Source organism: Coregonus lavaretus (assembly GCF_964263955.1).
Source record: "Coregonus lavaretus genome assembly, chromosome: 7".
Classification (NCBI taxonomy): Eukaryota; Metazoa; Chordata; class Actinopteri; order Salmoniformes; family Salmonidae; genus Coregonus; species Coregonus lavaretus.
The window spans coordinates 3,118,253-3,142,342 of record NC_139994.1 but is presented as its reverse complement, the minus strand read 5'-3'; the positions used below and the strand labels follow the sequence as shown (position 1 = coordinate 3,142,342).

The 24,090-nt window shown below is 42.9% G+C and overlaps 1 protein-coding gene across 6 annotated transcripts in view; it reads right to left on the bottom strand.

Annotated features, from left to right (window-relative positions):
• LOC311133004 (alpha-tubulin N-acetyltransferase 1-like) overlaps nt 1-23,753 on the bottom strand; it is a 37,183-nt gene extending 13,430 nt beyond the window's left edge. For 2 of the 6 annotated variants that reach the window (XR_014613556.1, XM_084166423.1), the window contains exons 1-7: nt 23,349-23,743; nt 17,586-17,646; nt 17,393-17,484; nt 11,639-11,777; nt 8,201-8,314; nt 6,638-6,739; nt 3,855-3,900 (exon numbers count right to left, since the gene is read on the bottom strand). Coding sequence is in view for 4 of the 6 variants with exons in the window: in XM_084166423.1 (XP_084022549.1) it covers nt 3,855-3,900; nt 6,638-6,739; nt 8,201-8,314; nt 11,639-11,777; nt 17,393-17,484; nt 17,586-17,646; nt 23,349-23,440 (646 nt within the window). In the remaining 2 variants the exon portion in view is untranslated. Of the gene's footprint in view, nt 1-3,854; nt 3,901-6,637; nt 6,740-8,200; nt 8,315-11,638; nt 11,778-17,392; nt 17,485-17,585; nt 17,647-23,348 lie in introns of all 6 variants that reach the window. The other 4 variants (XR_014613557.1, XM_084166424.1, XM_084166425.1 and 1 more) reach the window with 3 other exon arrangements.
• Between the last annotated feature and the right edge of the window lie 337 nt (nt 23,754-24,090).

Sequence of the window (24,090 nt, the reverse complement as noted above, 5' to 3'; positions counted from 1 at the left end):
CTACAGACAGTATTATCAAATCACAACAAACATGCCGCTACATATTTGGGTATGGTATGACACCTTTGAGTGGTTTAAGGCCAAATACATGCATTGACAGGATGACGTAACATCGATCGATCTATCTATCTTAGTATCTACAGTATCTATCTTTCCATCTACAGTGCCTTCATAAAGTATTCATATCCCTTGACTTTTTCCACATTTTGTTGTTACAGCCTGAATTCAAAATTGATTAAATATTTTTTTTCTCTCACCCATCTACACACAATACCCCCATAATGACAAAGTGAAAAACATGTTTTTAGACATTTTAGCAAATGAAATACAGAAATATCTAATTTACATAAGTATTCACACCCTGTTGCTATGACACTCCAAATTGAGCTCAGGTGCATCCAATTTCCTTTAATCATCCTTGAGATGTCACTACAACTTGATTGGAGTCCACCTGTGGCCAATTCAATTGTTTGGACATGATTTAGAAAGTAACACGCCTGTCTATATAAAGGTCCCACAGTTGACAGTGCATGTCAGAGCAGAAACTATACCATGAAGTCCATGGAACTGTCTGTAGATCTCAGATATAGAATTGTGATGAGGCATATGTGGGGAAGGGTATGAAACAATTTCTAGAGTGTTTAAAGTTTCCAGGAGACCAGTGGTCTCCATCACTGGGAAATTGAAAAAAAATATGGAACTACCCAGACTGCCTAGAGCTGGCCGTCCGACCAAACTAAGCAACCGGGCAAGAAGGACCTTGGTCAGGGAGGTGACCAAGAACCCAATGACCACTCTGACAGAACGACAGAGTTCATTGGCTGAGATGGGAGAACCTGCTGGAAGGACAACATTCTCTACAGCACTTCACCAATCTGGGCTTTATGGGAGCCACTACTGAGAAAAAGGCACATGACAGCACGCCTGCAGTTTGCAAAAAAGGCATGTGAAAGACTCGGAGCATAAGGCAAAATATTCTGTGGCCTGATGAGACAAAAATGTAACTTTTTGGCCTGAATGCAAAGTGCTTTGTCTGGAGAAAAACCAGGCAGAGCTCATCACTTGTCTAACACCATCCCTACCGTGAAGCATGGTGGCGGCAGCAACATCCTATGGGGATACTTTTCAGTGCCAGGGACAGGGAGACTGGTAAGGATAGAGGGAACAATGAATGGAGCCAAATACAGGCAAATCCTTGATGAGAACCTGCTAGGGCGAAGATTTACGTTACAACAGGACAATGACCCCAAGCATACAGCCAACGCAATGCTGGAATGGCTTCAGAACAAGAATGTGAAAGTCCTTGAGTGGCCCAGCCAAAGCAGGAAAGACTTGAAAATTGCTGTTCACCGCCACTCCCCATCTAATTTAACAGAGCTTGAGAAAATCTGCCAAGGAAGAATGGGTGATAATGCCCAAATCCAGATGTGCAATGCTGATACAGACATACCCAAGACGACTCAAAGCTGTAATCGCCGCCAAAGGTGCTTCTACAAAGTATTGATTCAGGTGTGTGAATACTTATGTAAAATAGATATTTAAATTTTCTATAAATTTGCTAAAACTTCTAAAAACAAAACTGTTTCACTTGTCATTATGGGGTAGTTATGTAGATGGGTGATTTATTATTATTTTTAATCCATTTTTAATTTAGGCTGTAAAAAGTCAAGGGGGCATAAGGCCTCCACATGCTTCAGTTCAGAGGAGATATTAGTTGCGCAATTTTACATCTATCTAATATGTTTGGTGCAGTATTTCTCAATGAACAAATGTGCATGAAAAACGAGTCGTCTCTCGTTGAATGACAGCAAAGACTTTATTGAAGAATCCCTACTGTTGACCAATCACAGACGAAGGGGTGTAGACTTTGGCTTCCGACTTCGGCTTGCCTCCAGAAAATGTTTTGTGTGCCTGAACAGCCGGAAAAAATATGGTACCTTCGGAAAGTATTCAGACCCCTTGACTTTTTCCACATTTTCTTACGTTACAGCCTTATTCTAAAATTGAAAGTTTTTTTCCTGCATCAATTTACACACAATATCCCATAATCACAAAGCAAAAACAGTTTAGAAATTTTTGTAAATAAAAAAAACACAAAAAAAACGGAAATATCACATTTACATAGGTATTCAGACCCTTTACTCAGTACTTTGTTGAAGCACCTTTGGCAGCGATTACAGCATCGAGTCTTCTTGGGTATGACGCTACAAGCTTGGCACACCTGTATTTGGGGAGCTTCTCCCATTCTTCTCTGCAGATCCTGTCAGGTTGGTTGGGGAGCGTCGCTGCACAGCTATTTTCAGGTCTCTCCAGAGATGTTAGATTGGGTTCAAGTCTGGGCTCTGGCTGGGCCACTCAAGCACATTCAGAGACTTGTCCCGAAGCCACTCCTGCGTTGTCTTGGCTATGTGCTTAGGGTCGTTGTCCTGTTGGAAGGTGAACCTTCGCCCCAGTCTGAGGTCCTGAGTGCTCTGGAGCAGGTTTTCATCAAGGATCTCTTTATACTTTGTACTCCGTTCATCTTTGCCTTGATCCCGACTTTCCTCCAGACGTGACGCTTGGCATTAAGGCAAAAAAGTTTCAATCTTAGTTTCATCAGACCAGAGAATCTTGTTTCTCATGGTCTGAGAGTCTAGTTGCCTTTTGGCAAACTCCAAGTGGGCTGTCATGTGCCCTTTACTGAGGAGTGGCTTCTGTCTGGCCTAGCATAAAGGCCTGATTGGTGGAGTGCTGCAGAGATGGTTGTCCTTCTGGAAGGTTCTGCTATCTCCACAAAGAACTCTAGAGCTCTGTCAGAGTGACCATCGGGTTCTTGTTCACCTCCCTGACCAAGGCCCTTCACCCCCGATTGCTCAATTTGGCCGGGCAGCCAGCTCTAGGAAGAGTCTTGGTGGTTACAAACTTCTTCCATGTAAGAATGTTGGAGGCCACTGAGTTCTTGGGGACCTTCAATGCTGCAGAAATGTTTTGGTACCCTTCCTCAGATCTGTGCCTCGACAGAATCCTGTCTCTGAGCTCTACGGACAATTCCTTCCACCTCATGGCTTTGTTTTTGCTCTGACATGCACTGTCAACAGTGGGACCTTATATAGACAGGTGTGTGCCTTTCCAAATCATATCCAAACAATTGAATTTACCACAGGTGGACTCCAATCAAGTTGTAGAAACATCTCAAGGATGATAAATGGAAACAGGATGCACCGGAGCTCAATTTCAAGTCTCCTAGCAAAGGGTCTGAATACTTCTGTGAATAACGTATCCGTTTTCTATTTTTAATAAATGTAAAAAAATTATAAAAACCTGTTTTCGCTTTGTCATTATGAGGTATTGTGTGTAGATTGCTGAAGGGGAAAAAATGTTTTATCCATTTTAGAATAAGGCTGTAACGTAAGAAAATGTGTAAAAAGTAAAGGGTTCTGAATACTTTCCGAAGGCGCTGTATGCACAAACTCTTCCAAACTGTTTTGGCTGGGAAGAATGCGGACGCCTTAAGTCAGCTGCAAACACCAGTGTGTTTTAGTGGGAACAGAGAGAGGCAGCCTACTCTGCATTAGAAGTGACACTAGCAGGTCCCCGTGAGGGTGTGGCCACCCATGCTAGTCCAAACCCTGCTGCTATTACCAGTCACCACACCACCACAGGCATGAAGACACCACTGTTGATGCGTCCAAATGGCACTCTATTCCCTATTTAGTGCACTACTCTTGACCAGGACCCATAGGGCTCTGGTCAAAAGTAGTGCACTATATAGGGGAAAGGGAACCATTTGGGACATAGCCAGTTACACAACACTACTCATCCAAAATTACAGATATAATTAAGAGATATAGGCAGGCACAGAGATGGAATATTACCTGATCTGTTGGCGAAGAAACCGTCAAACACCACAAAGTTATTAACCTAGAGAGAGAGAGAGAGAGAGAGAGAGAGAGAGAGAGAGAGAGAGAGAGAGAGAGAGAGAGAGAGAGAGAGAGAGAGAGAGAGAGAGAGAGAGAGAGAGAGAGAGAGATGACACTAAGGAAAATAAATAAATCACCAGGTATATAATAGATACATGACATCCAGGTAATGTATTTAGTCTGTTTAACAGAATCATTAACCTTATGGCCAGCCTGATGAGTAAGGCTGTGGAGGTTATTAACAGAATCATTAACCTTAGGGCCAGCCTGATGAGTAAGGCTGTGGAGGTTATTAACATAATCATTAACCTTAGGGCCAGCCTGATGAGTAAGGCTGTGGAGGTTATTAACATAATCATTAACCTTAGGGCCAGCCTGATGAGTAAGGCTGTGGAGGTTATTAACATAATCATTAACCTTAGGGCCAGCCTGATGAGTAAGGCTGTGGAGGTTATTAACATAATCATTAACCTTAGGGCCAGCCTGATGAGTAAGGCTGTGGAGGTTATTAACAGAATCATTAACCTTAGGGCCAGCCTGATGAGTAAGGCTGTGGAGGTTATTAACATAATCATTAACCTTAGGGCCAGCCTGATGAGTAAGGCTGTGGAGGTTATTAACATAATCATTAACCTTAGGGCCAGCCTGATGAGTAAGGCTGTGGAGGTTATTAACAGAATCATTAACCTTAGGGCCAGCCTGATGAGTAAGGCTGTGGAGGTTATTAACATAATCATTAACCTTAGGGCCAGCCTGATGAGTAAGGCTGTGGAGGTTATTAACATAATCATTAACCTTAGGGCCAGCCTGATGAGTAAGGCTGTGGAGGTTATTAACATAATCATTAACCTTAGGGCCAGCCTGATGAGTAAGGCTGTGGAGGTTATTAACATAATCATTAACCTTAGGGCCAGCCTGATGAGTAAGGCTGTGGAGGTTATTAACATAATCATTAACCTTAGGGCCAGCCTGATGAGTAAGGCTGTGGAGGTTATTAACAGAATCATTAACCTTAGGGCCAGCCTGATGAGTAAGGCTGTGGAGGTTATTAACAGAATCATTAACCTTAGGGCCAGCCTGATGAGTAAGGCTGTGGAGGTTATTAACATAATCATTAACCTTAGGGCCAGCCTGATGAGTAAGGCTGTGGAGGTTATTAACAGAAGCATTAACTTTAGGGCCAGCCTGATGAGTAAGACTGTGGAGGTTATTAACATAATCATTAACCTTAGGGCCAGCCTGATGAGTAAGGCTGTGGAGGTTATTAACAGAATCATTAACTTTAGGGCCTGCCTGATGAGTAAGGCTGTGGAGGTTATTAACAGAGTCATTAACCTTAGGGCCAGCCTGATGAGTAAGGCTGTGGAGGTTATTAACAGAATCATTAACCTTAGGGCCAGCCTGATGAGTAAGGCTGTGGAGGTTATTAACAGAAGCATTAACTTTAGGGCCAGCCTGATGAGTAAGGCTGTGGAGGTTATTAACAGAAGCATTAACTTTAGGGCCAGCCTGATGAGTAAGGCTTTGGAGGTTATTAACAGAAGCATTAACTTTAGGGCCAGCCTGATGAGTAAGGCTGTGGAGGTTATTAACAGAAGCATTAACTTTAGGGCCAGCCTGATGAGTAAGGCTGTGGAGGTTATTAACAGAAGCATTAACTTTAGGGCCAGCCTGATGAGTAAGGCTGTGGAGGTTATTAACAGAAGCATTAACTTTAGGGCCAGCCTGATGAGTAAGGCTGTGGAGGTTATTAACAGAAGCATTAACTTTAGGGCCAGCCTGATGAGTAAGGCTGTGGAGGTTATTAACAGAAGCATTAACTTTAGGGCCAGCCTGATGAGTAAGGCTTTGGAGGTTCTCTCAGTCTGGAGGACACACTGTGGTGTAATGACAAACAGAAGGTGACTCATAGGTTCATCCCAACTGGCACCCTATTCCCTTTATAGTGCACTACTTTTGACCAGGGCCCATAGGGACAGGCTCTTGTCTATCCTCACCTTTCTTTAACAACACCCTTATAACAACCTGAGGTAGTATTTTGATCTCAAGTGAAATATTGTCTCATCAGATAAAACGTGAGGCTAAAACTTTGAACTTTCATCATTATAAGAAATTATACATGTTTATAAACGGGTTTAAATGCGTTGAACTGATTTATTGATTGAATACTCCTAAAAAATGTTGTTGTTTCTTATAATTCCATCTCTGCTTACAAAAAGGTTTTTAAATAGGACTATTTAATTTACCTATTTTTGCTTTAGTCGTCTGGAGATGACTGGAGTCACATGACTGATGATGGCTGGCTGTATCTCAGTTTGATAGCTGACTGTTTCTCAGTTTGATAGCTGACTGTATCTCAGTTTGATAGCTGACTGTATCTCAGTTTGATAGCTGACTGTATCTCAGTTTGATAGCTGACTGTATCTCAGTTTGTTATGCCCAGGGGACTCATGGAAAATTACATCTACTTTTATCTAATAGTACCATCCTGCCTGCGTCATATTAATATAAAATCATATCTTAATTGCACCAGTCATTCTATATTTAGCCCATCCCCCTTCACCTCCTGTCTTATCTCAGTCAGAAACAGTTCGTTTATGATATTTTCATATCTATTTTCATTATATCAGGCTGTTGGTGTCAGACCTGTATAGTCATTTACCAGAGTGACGACACGGTGTTGGGAAATTAAAAGCAGTGGTGGTGCAATCACAGGAGAGACCGCCCTCAAATCATACCTGAGGTACACTGTTTTTCAGACAGTAATGCTTCTCCAGAAAAGAGATGAACTTAGGGGAGGGCCTGTCGTAAGCCATCAGCACTGGCTCCACCTTTTTGTGCTGAACATGGGGGAAGAAAACAAACTGAGCAATTACCACACGTCTCAGCGAGAAAACAGACATTTGGAGAACACCCTCTTGGCAACACTCTGTAATCTCTAGCAACACAATTTCTAATCCAGTGACTCTGCCCCCGCCTCCACCACATTACAGTCTGTGTGCTCTAGTTTTCATAGCCTGGGGTGTATTCATTACACTGATTCTATTGCAAAACATTTCATCTGTTGCAAAATGCATGGCAACAGAAACTGTTTACTCCAAACGCTCTTCAACGTGACATAAAAGCTGTTGGGTTCTTAAACAGAAGTTGTAGTTCATTTTAAATTGTATGTTTTCCACGCGTTGCCATTCCAATCTGAATAGTCTACGAAGTGTTTTGGCACAAGCTGCACATCTATAAATGATCGATTCTTCCATGCTCTAAAGTGGAGGGAAGTCCGCGAGGTCCCTTCCAACTTCTTCCAGACCCTTATTTTTTTAAGAGAGACACTACTGAACTACAACTTCCGTTTAAGAACAAAATGGAACTCAACAGCTTTGGGGTAAAAGGTTTCTGTTGCAAAACGTTTTGCAACAGAAGTGGCGTAATGAATCAACCCCGGGTCAAACCAAACAGAACGCTGTGCTCAACAATGATGAGAGCAGGGGTGTATTCATTAGTGCAAACTTTAGCAAATCGTTTAGTAACAAAACAACTTTAATGAAAACGAGAGTTTCTTATCGGACAAATACATTTAAAAATAAATATCTCCTTTACAGTTTATTGAGAAATCATTACTAATAAATGAAATGTTTTAAATAATTGAATTGGATTTCAAATTACAATTTACAACCCTGCATCCATCCCAGATAAACCCCAACCCTGCAACCGTACAAGGTAAACCCCAACCCTGCTTCCATCCCAGGTAAACCCCAACCCTGCATTCATCCCAGGTAAACCCCAACCCTGCTTCCATCCCAGGTAAACCCCAACCCTGCATTCATCCCAGGTAAACCCCAACCCTGCATTCATCCCAGGTAAACCCCAACCCTGCTTCCATCCCAGGTAAACCCCAACCCTGCATCCGTCCCAGGTAAACCCCAACCCTGCATCCGTCCCAGGTAAACCCCAACCCTGCATCCATCCCAGGTAAACCCCAACCCTGCTTCCGTCCCAGGTAAACCCCAACCCTGCTTCCATCCCAGGTAAACCCCAACCCTGGATCCGTCCCAGGTAAACCCCAACCCTGCATCCGTCCCAGGTAAACCCCAACCCTGCATCTGTCCCAGGTAAACCCCAACCCTGCTTCCGTCCCAGGTAAACCCCAACCCTGCATCCGTCCCAGGTAAACCCCAACCCTGCTTCCGTCCCAGGTAAACCCCAACCCTGCTTCCGTCCCAGGTAAACCCCAACCCTGCTTCCGTCCCAGGTAAACCCCAACCCTGCTTCCGTCCCAGGTAAAGGCTTGGTGTCTGTCTCACCTGCAGCATGAAGCTAAACAGCTCCAGTCCGTAGCCGTGCCTCTGAAGGTTCTCTGTCACAAAGAAATCCAAGACACACAGAGGCTCTGTCTCGACATGCGCCCCTCGCTGGTCCTAGGGAGACATTACAATGAATTTGATTCAACGCAATGTAATGCAATTCAATTCACAATTCAAGTAAATTCTCAACTGAATCCAATTCAACTTGATTAATCCCTTCAGGGGAAATTACGAGTAATCAAAAGCATCATACTTAGGGAAACCAGTACATCTGAATAGGCCTGGTACTATTACTGTATAACCGTGTAACCGACGGTTATGGACGGTTATGGATGAGTTGGCCATTTGACTGGTCAACTCATGGGTACACTCGCAATAGATGCGGTAAAGAGGTCAATGAAAACGCAGAAGGATGCCGGACTGGCGCACATTCAACAAATCTGATCTAACAAAGTGGATATCAGTCAAATACGTCATGATTTATATATTGTAACAGGCCCCATAATGTGGTTACTAAAGTCCGATTTGAATATACAGTGCATTCGGAAAGTATTCAGACCCCTTCCTCTTTTTCCACATTTTGTTACGTTAAAGCCTTATTCTAAAATGGATTAAATAAATAAAAACTCTCATCAATCTTTTATCCTAAAAAAAAAAAAACTCCCTAGTCTTGTCAATGACAAGCATACCCATAACATGATGCAGAGTGGTACTCAGTGATGTGTTGTGTTGGATTTGCCACAAACATAATGCTTTGTATTCAGGACATAAAGTTTATTTGCCTGGCCTGCACCCTATTTCACTGTGGGGCTAGAGGAGTTAGAGCCCTATCTATGTTGGTAGATAAGAGGAGAGCACCCCTCCAGCTAGGATGGAGTCCGTCACTCCTCAGCAGGTCAGGCTTGGTCCTGTTTGTGGGTGAGTCCCAGAAAGAGGGCCAATTATCCACAAATGTTATCTTTTGGGAGGGGCAGAAAACAGTTTTCAACCAGCGATTAAGTGCTGAGACTCTGCTGTAGAGCTCGTCACTTCCCCTAACTGGGAGGGGGCCAGAGACAATTACTCGATGCCGACACATCTTTCTAGCTGATTTACACGCTGAAGCTATGTTGCACTTGGTGACCTCTGACTGTTTCATCCTAACATCGTTAGCTTTATCCACAACAAAATGTGGATAAAGCTAAGGTGTGTGAATACTTTCTGAAGGCATTGATGGAATTGTGGGTGAAATTATTATCTGATGTAGTAGATGAGCTAATAGATGAGAAATGCTGATGAAAACATTAGCTATATCTGCCGGCTCTTGAACGACACGGCCATTTAGGATTATTTGCTGAATAGGTTGATTATTTGACTTATTTAAAAGTTATTTGTGTATTTCCAGAACTGATGTGGATAAACAATTTTTTTTACATTATTTGTAAGACTATCCATATAGAACGAGGCTTGTGCATTTCTAGTTTTACTGGCGTTTCATCATTTTCAATAGAACTCCCAATCATTTGGATCTTTGGTTCTACAGTGCTTAGCCCAGTCTGTATGTATCCCTTTATCTCAACAGAGCTAACCCAGGGCAGGTCCCTTAACATTCACTGTTCTCCAAGGTGCATGTTTAATCACATACCTTTGTGAATTCATTGAGAAAGTGACCCCATGCATTTTGGGCTGTTGGGATAAGTTCGAATCTTTTATGGATATCAAGTCATCAATGAAATCACCATATTTACATTTTTACATTGTCTTAAATTAATCAATAATTTGGGTGGTGCTTTAGGTATGTTCATTTTCCAAACCCAGTAGATGATGGAATGATCACTGAAACATTCTGGAAGAACACCTGAATTTATAATCCTGTCAGGACGTGTCACCAAGAGCCAACCCAGCAAAGTCCCCTTATAAATGTGTGGGTTGATTCTCGTTCGTTGTTTAATTCATTGAATAAAATACCTATTTTCAGTAGTTTTTCTATCCTTAGCAGAGGATTTATCTAGCCAATTCTTATTAAGTCACCAAAAATAACGCATTCATTTGACCAATGCATTGCATTAACAGTGGCGATAACATTGTTTACGGAGGCTATAGTTAAACTATGTGTTCGCTGAGTATTTAGCTACAATTCACTATGATTGTGCTTGTTTTTCACTTTGAAGGCAAACTTTCTGTGCTGATACAATTCACGCCATCATTCCAAATGCGTAAACTTGTCCCTTGTAGTGACGTGCAGTTCCTTTGACCTCCAGAGACGCGCTTCGACCACCAGCTGTCAAATGCGCGCACAAAAATAGGTCATCAGGAAAATAGGTCGGGCGCATAGAGAATAAAAAGACATTATTAGAACTCATCGTATTAATTGCATGGTGCAAGAATTAATGCAATTAATTGATTATTGAATGTTATGATGGACACAGCTTTGTAGAACCAAAACGACATCGTGCTTTTCACCCTCACGGCAGTCAAGCAATGCATTCCGCCAAGAATCATTCACAATCTAGTCCGGTTGCGGACACAACTAGACCTCGTTTCAAATGTATCAAGAAATAATCTTATTTGTATGCCTGGCAATCAACAAATGGACATTGTTTAAAGCACACGTTCACAAGTCTCAGTCACAAATGAGAGCTACAATAAGCCCCCTATGGAGAACGACACGTGAATGAGAGGCTTGTAGAATCATGACTCTGTCGAGTTTCAGTTCATCGTTCGCCGGTAGGGGTCCTGCGTGCTCTGAGCATTACTGACTCAAATGACAGTCTCAAATAAACGAAACGAGTCGAAAGATTCGTTCTTTTGACTGAAAGACTCGAAAAGATCAGAGTCAGTAAAAAGAGACAAACTTCCCATCACTAGTCCCTTGTTGAATAGTGGCACAAAGGGTTATGGAATATTAGAATCCTCGTCTTAACCTGTACACTTTGAACCTAGATCTATTGCTGCCTGGTATTGTGATGCAATCATTTCCATGGTAATGTAGAATGTTCATTTAAATGATGTTAAATGATGTGCCTCATGCAATGGAATGTATTTCAGTTGACTTTAATCAACAAATCACAACGCATATTTTACTTCCTGCTTTGCTCCTATGTGTACACTTGCAATGACTGCCAGTCCACCCATTATGCCATCATTGACTTGAATGGGGACGCCCGTTCTATTCATTCTATTTCTATGGCAGCACATGCACTCAGGAGTGGAGGACATATGCTTTTTGTTTTTGCTATTCGAACAGTTATTACAGTGACCGTGGTCATTTGGCTGGTTAATTACCATCATCCAGAATTCCAAGACTGTCACAGCCCTACACTGGAATGAGCTGAACCCCCCCTTACTAAAGAGACGTTGCAAACAGGGAACACACTATTGCATTAATAGAAACAAACTTTTGCATATGTCGCATCAAATACATTGGGGAAAAACCCAAGTAAATAAAGTGGGACTCACAAGCAGAAATAACTTCTTATAGCCAACCTTCAGAAACCCCACAGCAAGTCCCCTTCCTCTGTGTGCGTGGGTGGAGGGGAGAGAGAGAGAGAGAGAGAAAGGAGAGAGAGAGAGAAAGGAGAGAGAGAGAGTCAAGCTGCTACATTGGAAGCAAGAGGAGAGCAGAAGTCACAAAATGATTAACCTACAGTCTCAGTCAAAAGTTTGGACACACCTACTCATTCAAGTGTTTTTCTTTATTTTAATAATTTTTTACATTGTAAAATAATAGTGAAGACATTAAAACTATGAAATAACACATATGGAATCATGTAGTAACCAAAGAAGTATTAAATAAATCAAAATATATTTTATATTTGAGATTCTTCAAATAGCCACCCTTTGCCTTGATGACAGCTTTGCACACTCTTGGCATTCTCTCAACCAGCTTCATGAGGTAGTCGCCTGGAATGTATTTCAATTAACAGGTGTGCCTTTTTAAAAGTTAATTTGTGGAATTGATTTCCTTCTTAATGCGTTTGAGCAAAGAGAAACGACAGTCCATCATTACTTTTAGACATGAAGGTCAGTCAATACTGAACATTTCAAGAACTTTGAAAGTTTCTTCAAGTGCAGACGCAAAAAACCATCAAGAGCTATGATGAAACTGGCTCTCATGAGGACCGCCACAGGAATGGAAGACCCAGAGTTACCTCTGCTGCAGAGGATAAGTTCATTAAAGTTACCAGCCTCAGAAATTGCAGCCCAAATAAATGCTTCACAGAGTTCATGTAACAGACATCTCAACATCAACTGTTCAGAGGGGACAGTGTGAATCAGGCCTTCATGGTCGAATTGTTGCAAAGAAACCACTACTAAAGACACCAATAAGAAGAAGAGACTTGCTTGAGCCAAGAAACACGAGTAATGGACATTAGACCGGTGGAAATGTGTCCATTGGTCTGGAGTTCAAATTGGAGATTTTTTGTTCAAACCGCTGTGTCTTTGTGAGACGCGGTGTGGGTGAACGGATGATCTCCGCATGTGTAGTTCCCACCGTAAAGCATGGAGGAGGAGATGTTATGGTGTTCGGGTGCTTTGCTGGTGACACTGTCTGTGATTTATTTAGAATTCAAGGCACACTTAACCAGCATGGCTACCACAGCATTCTGCAACAATACGCCATCCCATCTGGTTTGGGATTAGTGGGATTGTCATTTGTTTTTCAACAGGACAATGACCCAACACACCTCCAGGCTGTGTAAGGGCTATTTTACCAAGAAGGAGAGTGGTGGAGTGCTGCATCAGATGGCCTGGCCTCCACAATCCCCCAATCTCAACCCAATTGAGATGGTTTGGAATGAGTCGGATGGCAGAGTGAAGAAAAGCAGCCAACAAGTGCTAAGCATATGTGGGAACTCCTTCAAGACTGTTGGAAAAGCATTTCAGGTGAAGCTGGTTGAGAGAATGCCAAGAGTGTGCAAAGCTGTCATCAAGGCAAAGGGTGGCTATTTGAAGAATCTCAAATATAAAACATATTTTGATTTGTTTAACACTTTTTTGGTTACTACATGATTCCATATGTGTTGTTTCATAGTTTTGATGTCTTCACTATTATTCTACAATGTAAAAAATAGTAAAAATAAAGAAAAACCCTTGAATGACTGGTAGTGTAGTTTTCCATTGGAGTGAATTCCACTGAGAGAAACCAGAACTAGTATACAGTAGTGTTGGTTTCAGAACCATACTGTTTATCCACTAACACTGCACCCCCTTCATTCGAAAGAAAGAAAGAAAGAAAGAAAGAAAGAAAGAAAGAAAGAAAGAAAGAAAGAAAGAAAGAAAGAAAGAAAGAAAGAAAGAAAGAAAGAAAGAAAGAAAGAAAGAAAGCATTCTGTGACAGTAGTGGACAGTAGTGGACAGTAGGACAGTAGTGGACAGTAGTGGACAGTATAGGACAGTAGTGGACAGTAGTGGACAGTATAGGACAGTAGTGGACAGTAGTGGACAGTAGTGGACAGTATAGGACAGTAGTGGACAGTAGGACAGTAGTGGACAGTAGTGGACAGTAGTGGACAGTAGTGGACAGTAGTGGACAGTATAGGACAGTAGTGGACAGTAGTGGACAGTAGTGGACAGTAGTGGACAGTATAGGACAGTAGTGGACAGTAGGACAGTAGTGGACAGTATAGGACAGTAGTGGACAGTAGGACAGTAGTGGACAGTAGTGGACAGTAGTGGACAGTATAGGACAGTAGTGGACAGTAGTGGACAGTATAGGACAGTAGTGGACAGTAGTGGACAGTAGTGGACAGTAGGACAGTAGTGGACAGTAGTGGACAGTATAGGACAGTAGTGGACAGTAGGACAGTAGTGGACAGTAGTGGACAGTAGTGGACAGTAGGACAGTAGTGGACAGTAGTGGACAGTAGTGGACAGTAGTGGACAGTAGAGGACAGTAGTGGACAGTAGTGGACAGTAGTGGACAGTAGAGGACAGTAGTGGACAGTAGTGGACAGTAGGACTGTAGTGGACAGTAGGACAGTAGTGGACAGTAGGACAGTAGTGGACAGTAGTGGACAGTAGTGGGCAGTAGTACAGTAGTGGACAGTAGTGGACAGTAGTGGACAGTAGTGGACAGTAGGACAGTAGTGGACAGTAGTGGACAGTAGAGGACAGTAGTGGACAGTAGTGGACAGTAGTGGACAGTAGGACAGTAGGACAGTAGGACAGTAGTGGACAGTAGTGGACAGTAGAGGACAGTAGTGGACAGTAGTGGACAGTAGTGGACAGTAGTACAGTAGTGGACAGTAGGACAGTAGTGGACAGTAGGACAGTAGTGGACAGTAGTGGACAGTAGTGGACAGTAGTGGACAGTAGTGGACAGTAGGACAGTAGTGGACAGTAGTGGACAGTAGTGGACAGTAGGACAGTAGTGGACAGTAGTGGACAGTAGTGGACAGTAGTACAGTAGTGGACAGTAGTGGACAGTAGTACAGTAGTAGACAGTAGGACAGTAGTGGACAGTAGTGGACAGTAGTGGACAGTAGGACAGTAGTGGACAGTAGGACAGTAGTGGACAGTAGTGGACAGCAGTGGACAGTAGTGGACAGTAGGACAGTAGTGGACAGTAGGACAATAGTGGACAGTAGTGGACAGTAGGACAGAGTAGTGGACAGTAGTGGACAGTAGTGGACAGTAGGACAGTAGTGGACAGTAGGACAGAGTAGTGGACAGTAGTGGACAGTAGGACAGAGTAGTGGACAGTAGTGGACAGTAGTGGACAGTAGGACAGTAGTGGACAGTAGGACAGTAGTGGACAGTAGTGGACAGTAGGACAGAGTAGTGGACAGTAGGACAGAGTAGTGGACAGTAGTGGACAGTAGTGGACAGTAGTGGACAGTAGGACAGTAGTGGACAGTAGGACAGTAGTGGACAGTAGTGGACAGTAGTACAGTAGTGGACAGTAGGACAGTAGTGGACAGTAGGACAGTAGTGGACAGTAGTGGACAGTAGGACAGTAGTGGACAGTAGGACAGTAGTGGACAGTAGGACAGAGTAGTGGACAGTAGGACAGTAGGACAGTAGGACAGAGTAGTGGACAGTAGTGGACAGTAGGACAGTAGTGGACAGTAGGACAGTAGTGGACAGTAGGACAGTAGTGGACAGTAGTGGACAGTAGGACAGAGTAGTGGACAGTAGGACAGTAGGACAGTAGGACAGAGTAGTGGACAGTAGTGGACAGTAGGACAGTAGTGGACAGTAGGACAGTAGTGGACAGTAGTGGACAGTAGGACAGTAGTGGACAGTAGTACAGTAGTGGACAGTAGGACAGAGTAGTGGACAGTAGGACAGAGTAGTGGACAGTAGTGGACAGTAGGACAGTAGTGGACAGTAGTACAGTAGTGGACAGTAGTGGACAGTAGGACAGAGTAGTGGACAGTAGGACAGAGTAGTGGACAGTAGTGGACAGTAGGACAGTAGTGGACAGTAGTGGACAGTAGGACAGTAGTGGACAGTAGGACAGAGTAGTGGACAGTAGGACAGTAGTGGACAGTAGGACAGTAGGACAGTAGTGGACAGTAGGACAGAGTAGTGGACAGTAGTGGACAGTAGGACAGAGTAGTGGACAGTAGTGGACAGTAGTGGACAGTAGGACAGAGTAGTGGACAGTAGTGGACAGTAGTGGACAGTAGGACAGTAGTGGACAGTAGGACAGTAGTGGACAGTAGGACAGTAGTGGACAGTAGTGGACAGTAGTGGACAGTAGTGGACAGTAGAACAGAGTAGTGGACAGTAGTGGACAGTAGGACAGTAGTGGACAGTAGGACAGAGTAGTGGACAGTAGTGGACAGAGTAGTGGACAGTAGTGGACAGTAGTGGACAGTAGTGGACAGTAGGACAGTAGTGGACAGTAGGACAGAGTAGTGGACAGTAGTGGACAGTAGGACAGTAGTGGACAGTAGGACAGTAGTGGACAGTAGTGGACAGTAGGACAGTAGTGGACAGTAGTGGACAGTAGGACAGTAGTGGACAGTAGGACAGTAGTGGACAGTAGGACAGTAGGACAGTAGTGGACAGTAGGACAGAGTAGTGGACAGTAGTGGACAGTAGGACAGTAGTGGACAGTAGGACAGTAGGACAGTAGTGGACAGTAGGACAGAGTAGTGGACAGTAGTGGACAGTAGTGGACAGTAGGAGACAGTAGGACAGTAGTGGACAGTAGTGGACAGTAGGACAGTAGTGGACAGTAGTGGACAGTAGTGGACAGTAGGACAGTAGTGGACAGTAGGACAGAGTAGTGGACAGTAGTGGACAGTAGGACAGTAGTGGACAGTAGGACAGTAGGACAGTAGTGGACAGTAGGACAGAGTAGTGGACAGTAGTGGACAGTAGTGGACAGTAGGACAGTAGTGGACAGTAGTGGACAGTAGGACAGTAGTGGACAGTAGGACAGTAGTGGACAGTAGGACAGTAGGACAATAGTGGACAGTAGGACAGAGTAGTGGACAGTAGTGGACAGTAGGACAGAGTAGTGGACAGTAGTGGACAGTAGGACAGAGTAGTGGACAGTAGTGGACAGTAGGACAGAGTAGTGGACAGTAGTGGACAGTAGTGGACAGTAGGACAGAGTAGTGGACAGTAGTGGACAGTAGGACAGAGTAGTGGACAGTAGTGGACAGTAGGACAGTAGTGGACAGTAGTGGACAGTAGGACAGTAGTGGACAGTAGGACAGTAGTGGACAGTAGTGGACAGTAGTGGACAGTAGTACAGTAGTGGACAGTAGGACAGAGTAGTGGACAGTAGGACAGTAGGACAGTAGTGGACAGTAGGACAGTAGGACAGTAGTGGACAGTATGACAGTAGGACAGTAGGACAGTAGTGGACAGTAGGACAGAGTAGTGGACAGTAGGACAGTAGGACAGTAGTGGACAGTAGGACAGAGTAGTGGACAGTAGTGGACAGTAGGACAGTAGTGGACAGTAGGACAGTAGTGGACAGTAGTGGACAGTAGTGGACAGTAGGACAGTAGTGGACAGTAGTGGACAGTAGTGGACAGTAGGACAGTAGTGGACAGTAGTGGACAGTAGGACAGTAGTGGACAGTAGTGGACAGTAGTACAGTAGTGGACAGTAGTGGACAGTAGTGGACAGTAGGACAGTAGTGGACAGTAGTGGACAGTAGTGGACAGTAGGACAGTAGTGGACAGTAGTGGACAGGGAGCTGAGTGTGCGTGTTCTGTGATGAGTGAGTGAGGAGGTAGGTAGCGGTACCCATTGCTTTCTCCATCCTTCAGCAGGTAGAGATGGTGCTTGTTGGTCTGCAGCTTGGATGCACTTGTGATTGGGGCTGTCAAGTATTGGGCCTGGGGAAAGACAGTGCAGTGAATAAAACTAGGGCCTACGGCAACACAAATAGGTCACAGCACGGACCCACCCACCCACCCACAGTAGCTTGGCTACACACCTTGGCTGAGGCTCTTCCAAGTTCATCAATGACTGCAGCAATTTGGGGTTGAGGATCTGACCTACATTAAAAAGAGTTTCAAAAAGAATAGAGGAGAAATGTGAAGAGAGGAGATGGGAGGTTTGATCCATGTCATACTGTAACAGCAAACCAGCCAGCATCCGGTTTCCAGACAGCGATAGAACTTAGGCTTCTGATTGTTTTAACGATGCATCTTTGCTACAACGGCCGAAGATGTAACATGCGTTCCCCAAAACAACACGCAGAGAGAACGGTCACTAACTGCATCGTTGAGGCGTGTGTCGATACTGATAGGATTGAAAGAAAGGGAGCGCTGCTCTCGGATCAGCTTTCTCCATTCAAATATTACCTTAACATTGGAATTATTCCACAATACTGACGACGGATCAGCTCGCAGAGAGGTGTTATCGCCTAATGGCTGCTAATATTGAGGCGGGTTATTCTGATGCTTATCCAATAATAATACACCTTCTGTTAGAGTAGCTCTCTAAAACTCTTAGACGCCATTCTGCCTTCTCTTTACAGTTCTCAGCCATTCTGCCTTCTCTTTACAGTTCTCAGCCATTCTGCCTTCTCTTTACAGTTCTCAGCCATTCTGCCTTCTCTTTACAGTTCTCAGCCATTCTGCCTTCTCTTTACAGTTCTCAGCCATTCTGCCTTCTCTTTACAGTTCTCAGCCATTCTGCCTTCTCTTTACAGTTCTCAGCCATTCTGCCTTCTCTTTACAGTTCTCAGCCATTCTGCCTTCTCTTTACAGTTCTCAGCCATTCTGCCTCCTCTTTACAGTTCTCAGCCATTCTGCCTTCTCTTTACAGTTCTCAGCCATTCTGCCTTCTCTTTACAGTTCTCAGCCATTCTGCCTTCTCTTTACAGTTCTCAGCCATTCTGCCTTCTCTTTACAGTTCTCAGCCATTCTGCCTTCTCTTTACAGTTCTCAGCCATTCTGCCTTCTCTTTACAGTTCTCAGCCTCATGTGAACTACAATCACGACAATGTTTTAGAAACGTCAATAATCATCACTTGTGATACGTCTTTCGAAACATATGGCCCTTATTTTTCATCAGCGAGAAAGTATCCTTAAAATAAAAAAGATCCTTACTGTAGCAGTTACAGATCCGTACAGCTATGGGGCCTCCATCCTACTAAACTACACTAACCCTAACCCTATTTAGGTGTGTATCAATTTAACCTTTTGTTTTTAGAAAAAAAAATCTCACTGATATGAAAGATAAGGTCCTTATGCTTATAAAACGGTACCGCAAGCGATGCATGTTAAAGTTCAGACCGAGTGTCGGGGATCTTAACAAAACTCCCCCCTAGAGAAGACACCTTCATCCAATGACTCGTATGTGTAATGTAATGGAACTGAGCTATGGTGACTCATGAAATTGATTTTAATATCATTGAAATATACTGAACAAAAATATAAACTCAACATGTAAAGTGTTGGTTTCATGTTTCATGAGCTGAAATAAAAGATCCCAGAAATTTTCCATATGCACAAAAAGCTTATTTCTCTCTAATTTTGTGCACAAAATTGTTTACATCCCGGTTAGTGAGCATTTCTCCTTTGCCAAGATAATCCATCCATCTAACAGATGCGCCTTGTGCTGGGGACAATAAAAGGCCACTCTAAAAATGTGCAGTTTTGTCATACAACACAATGCCACAGATGTGTCATGTTGTGCGGGAACGTGCAATTGGCATGCTGACTGCAGCAATGTCCACCAGAGCTGTTTCTAAATAATGTAATGATCATTTTTCTACCATAAGCCGCCTCGAATGTCATTTTAGAGAATTTGGCAGTACGTCCAACCGGCCTCACAAGCGCAGACCACGTGTAACCACGCCAGCCCAGGACCTCCACATTCGGCTTCTTGACCTACGGGATCGTCTGAGACCAGCCACCCAGACAGATGATTAAACTGAGGAGTATTTCTGTCTATAATAAATTCCCCTTTTGTGGGGAAAAACTCATTTTGGACCTGGCTCCCACGTGGGTGGGCCTACGCCCAGTCATGTGAAATCCATAGATTCGGGTCTGTAACCCAGTAAAATCGTTGAAATTGTAGCATTTATATTTTGTTCAGTATAGGCAATGACAGTATATTTAGTCATCTCGGTTTTCATTTGAGGCATAATTTTATCCATCTCTTGTTTGTAACAATTGCAAAAGACATTAACAACTTTGGCAACATTGTTTTTGTAGTCATCTTCATTGTGAAGTTATCGGCGGTCACAGAGAGACAGATTAACATCTTGATTCTATGTTTAGCGGAGATCTTACATTTTACATTTTAGTCATTTAGCAGACGCTCTTATCCAGAGCGACTTACAGTTAGTGAGTGCATACATTTTTCATACTTCTGTGTATAAAGTGACTCGGTAGGGGGAAAAAAACGCATCCAACGACGCACGTAGCTGTTCTACGAGTGGTCTGAGGCAGTCGGTAAATAAGGAGCGTTTTCAAGTGCAATTTTTGTAGTTTTGGGAAACGGCTTGGAGACTTAACAATGCTCCTGCAAAGGTTCTAACGATTAACTCAGCCTTAAGATGATTTTGGGAAACCGGGCCCTGTGCCCCAGTATCTGTGAGTTAGAGATGGTGACGATGAGTATGATGGGTCTGCTCTCTTATGCCTCGATCACACCGACAGCATCACTGCGTTTTGGTACACCAGAAGTACATTAATTTCCAATGGAACGCTGCGTTAGCCTTGCAGCATTGCGTTGCAGAGGCAGTTGCAGTGTGTTCTTTGTGGTGCATACATTGGATTTATCGAACAGATGCATCAAACTCTATGCATAGACGGCTTGACAGAAATGGTAGCAGAAGGTGAATGTTGAACTGATGATGCTGCGTGCCATTTTGCGCAATGACGCAGTCGGTGTGATTGAGGCGTAACGCCCAGGAAGCTCAGATTAAAATTCCCATTAGACACCTCTGCAAGCGTTTTAATGTCAAAATAAGTTTGTTACTCACCAAATATGGAGTTTCGCTGAGCAACTATCTTAATTTATCCCCGTTACAGCCGGTATGTACTTTTGTACAATGTTTTAATTTTTATTTTTTATTTTTTTTTAGAAGTGCAGTAAATGAAGATAGTTGCTCAGCGAAACTCCATATTTAATGTATTTTGACATTAAAACGCTTGCAGAGCTGTCTAATGGGAGTTTGAATTGGAGCTTCCTGGCCATTAAGAGATCTCTAAGGCATAGATACTGGGCAGGGCCCTGGAGATCTCCTATAGACTGGTTGGCTGACACCAAAATGATGCACGCTCATCGATGTGGCCGGAAGCCGTGCTTTGTTATGATTCTGAACAGTCAGATAGCTACCCACAATGACAAGAAGCTGCCTTGTGGTGAATCGTAGGTGGCTCGTTTCAGCTTGTTGTATCTTGTTACTGATGATACCGTGCCTTTTGAGGTGTTTTTACACTGCTGCTACCCCCTGTCTATTATCTATGCATAGTCACTTTACCCCTCCATACATGTTCAAATTACCTCCACTAACCTGTACCCCCGTACATTGACTCGGTACCGGTACCCCCTGTATATAGCCTCATTATTGTTATTTTATTGTTACTTTTTTATTATATTTGTACTTTAGTTTATTTAGTAAATATTTTCTTAACCCTTATTTTCTTAAAACTGCATTTTTTGTTAAGGGCTTGTAAGTAAGCATTTCACGGTAAGGTATTCACCCGTTGTATTCGGCGCATGTGACAAATAACATTTGATTTGATTTTGACTGATGTCATGTCTATGCTAATATGGCAAAACATCTGCTAACTAACCAACAACTGTAAGGATGTATTTGAGAGACAACAAGAGCTCGTTGTGCAAATGTATTTATGTTTTTAATAAACATTTGGAGACTAAATATAGTTTACATGTTGTTAATCTAAGCCCCGTCTGTTTTGCCCCATAGTTGCTCACATGTCGGTTTTGTTGCTAAACAACCAACCCATCTATAAAGTACCACACTATGAGTCATAATACCCATAAAACCTGTCGGTCGAAAAAGGAAATGGTTCCAATCGTTTTTCCACCATTCATTTTTCACATAGGGGATTTTAGAAACACTTAAAATAAAGGGCTGTGTTTTGTGTAGGCTTACCCTGGCATCACGTTTTGATAGCCGTGTAAATCTCTCTAGGACAAGGTGACTTTTAACAATATATTTGCCTGTATTTACCCCCCCCCAAAAAAAAAAAAAAAATGCTAATTAGCTGCTAATGTTGCTATCATAAAGAACTACAAATGCCATGATGATCTGGACAAGACTGCCAAATCGAGGCAAAGGTGAGATTCTCTGGATTAACTACGTAATGTTAGCTAAATTCCCACTGGGGGCCAGTATGAAAATGTATGCACTCACTAACTGTAAGTCGCTCTGGATACGAGTGTCTGCTAAATGACTAAAATGTCAATTTGATCACAAATATATATATATATATAATTAATAAATTGGCTAAATGTCTTTAATTGACAATTCTGTGAACTGTCTTGGTACGTTTTAAATTGACACAATACTTGTTAGGAAAGGTGTCACCTAGAGATAATGTGCAGGAGCTTGCAGGGATTTGTAGTCTTGCATGATGTCTACCTTGGTGCTAATTAGCATTTTCGATTCAGAGTAAAATAGAGCCGAATATATTGTTAAAAGTCACCTTGCCCGAGAGAGATTTACATGGTTATCAAATTTTAAGTTTTTATAAAATTCCCTTTGGGGCCCTGTGTAGCTCAGTTGGTAGAGCATGGCGCTTGCAACGCCAGGGTTGTGGGTTCGATTCCCACGGGGGGCCAGTATGAAAAAAAAATATATATATGTAAAAGAAAATGTATGCACTCACTAACTCTTAAGTCGCTATGGATAAGAGCGTCTGCTAAATGACTAAGATGAATGATGGAAAAACGATTGGAACCATTTCCCTGTTTGACCGCCAGGTTTTATTGGCATTATGACACCTATACTGTGGGTCTCTTTTGATCTCATGTGTATTTTAGAGTATTGGTCTAATGTGGTAGCCTAGTGTTTCAAACTGGTCAGTAATCTTTTATCCAAAATAGTCAAAACGTAAGAATATACTGTAGGTTACATATAGGCTTTATAGACAGTTTGTCACTTTGCATTAGCATGCTGGGGAAGGGATTTAATGATTATTGCCTCGTTCACGTGCTAGTCGGAACTAAAAAAACGGACATTTCTGACTTGATAACTGACTGAATGCTGCATGTGTATAAATACAACCAGTTAGCAAGTCTGACGTTTCCATTTCTTGTGGTGCTTTCAAGACAACTGGGAACTCGGGGTAAAAACGAGGTAAAATCAATATTTTATCTTCAGGTCGGAAAGTCAGAGTTCTAGAAAGATGCCCGAGTTTCTGACTTGGAATTCCGAATTTGATGACAATTCAAAACGATTTCCCCAGTTGTCTTGAACACACTAAAGTCTGAGATTTCCGAGATCCCAATTGTTTTTAACGCCGCACTAGTTCCGACTGGCACGTGAACGAGGCATATCGATACAATATTGACGTCATGCACAATTGTATTGGGCTGACAGGGCTGACACTCTGTACAATCATGTTATAAAGCACATCACATGTAGCCAGAGATCGTCAACTTAGCGTAAAACACATTAGACTTACATATCATCTGCGAATGTGCCAAACGAAAATAATTATGCTAAATTAAAATCTGTTCTGGCTGCAGAAAACGAATAGCCTAACGTTACCTTCCCAGCGATTTTCCACCTGCAATTAGGTTTTGATCCAAAACTGTAATCTTTTCAGGGAAAAGATGGTTTACATCAAAAGTGGTTTCCATATTCCTTGAAAGGCGGCTATCTCGTAGTATAAAATCAGTTCTCCCGCAGATGTTATTGCTCTCTAACGTGGAGCTAGGCTAGCCAGCTAGCTAATTCGGGAAAACAATATCACTGCTGTTAGCAAAGCTAGCTAACGACGTTAGCAACCTCGAAGTATAGCAACATTGGCCACTGAAGACACACTGCATTGGCAATATTTTACAGTCACTAAACCATGTTATCAATTGCCTACGAGCTACAGTATCAAAAGGCCGACCATGCAGTGGTAATATTGTATCAATCCTGTCTGTCTGTTGTGGACTGGAGCCACTCCCAGGAAAGGCGATACCATAGTACAACCAAAAAACACGGCCTACCCTTTTATGAACGCGTAGTCTACTAGACGTCCATAATTCAAACAACTCAAGTAAATAAACAATGGCAAGATACAACATTTTAAAATGCCTCGATAGAAAATCAGTATCAGTTCGTGTGACACAGCCTGAAGTTAAACATGTGCATTTATACATTGCACTACGGTAAATGTGTCCGGTCTTGTTCCTTATCATTGCTAGGAAAGCCAAGGTGTCTCATGAACGAGCCTTTTAACGCTCGCACCTGTTCTCTGTCTCAGTGATCTCTGCAAGCTGCAAGACTGCTATTATTCTGA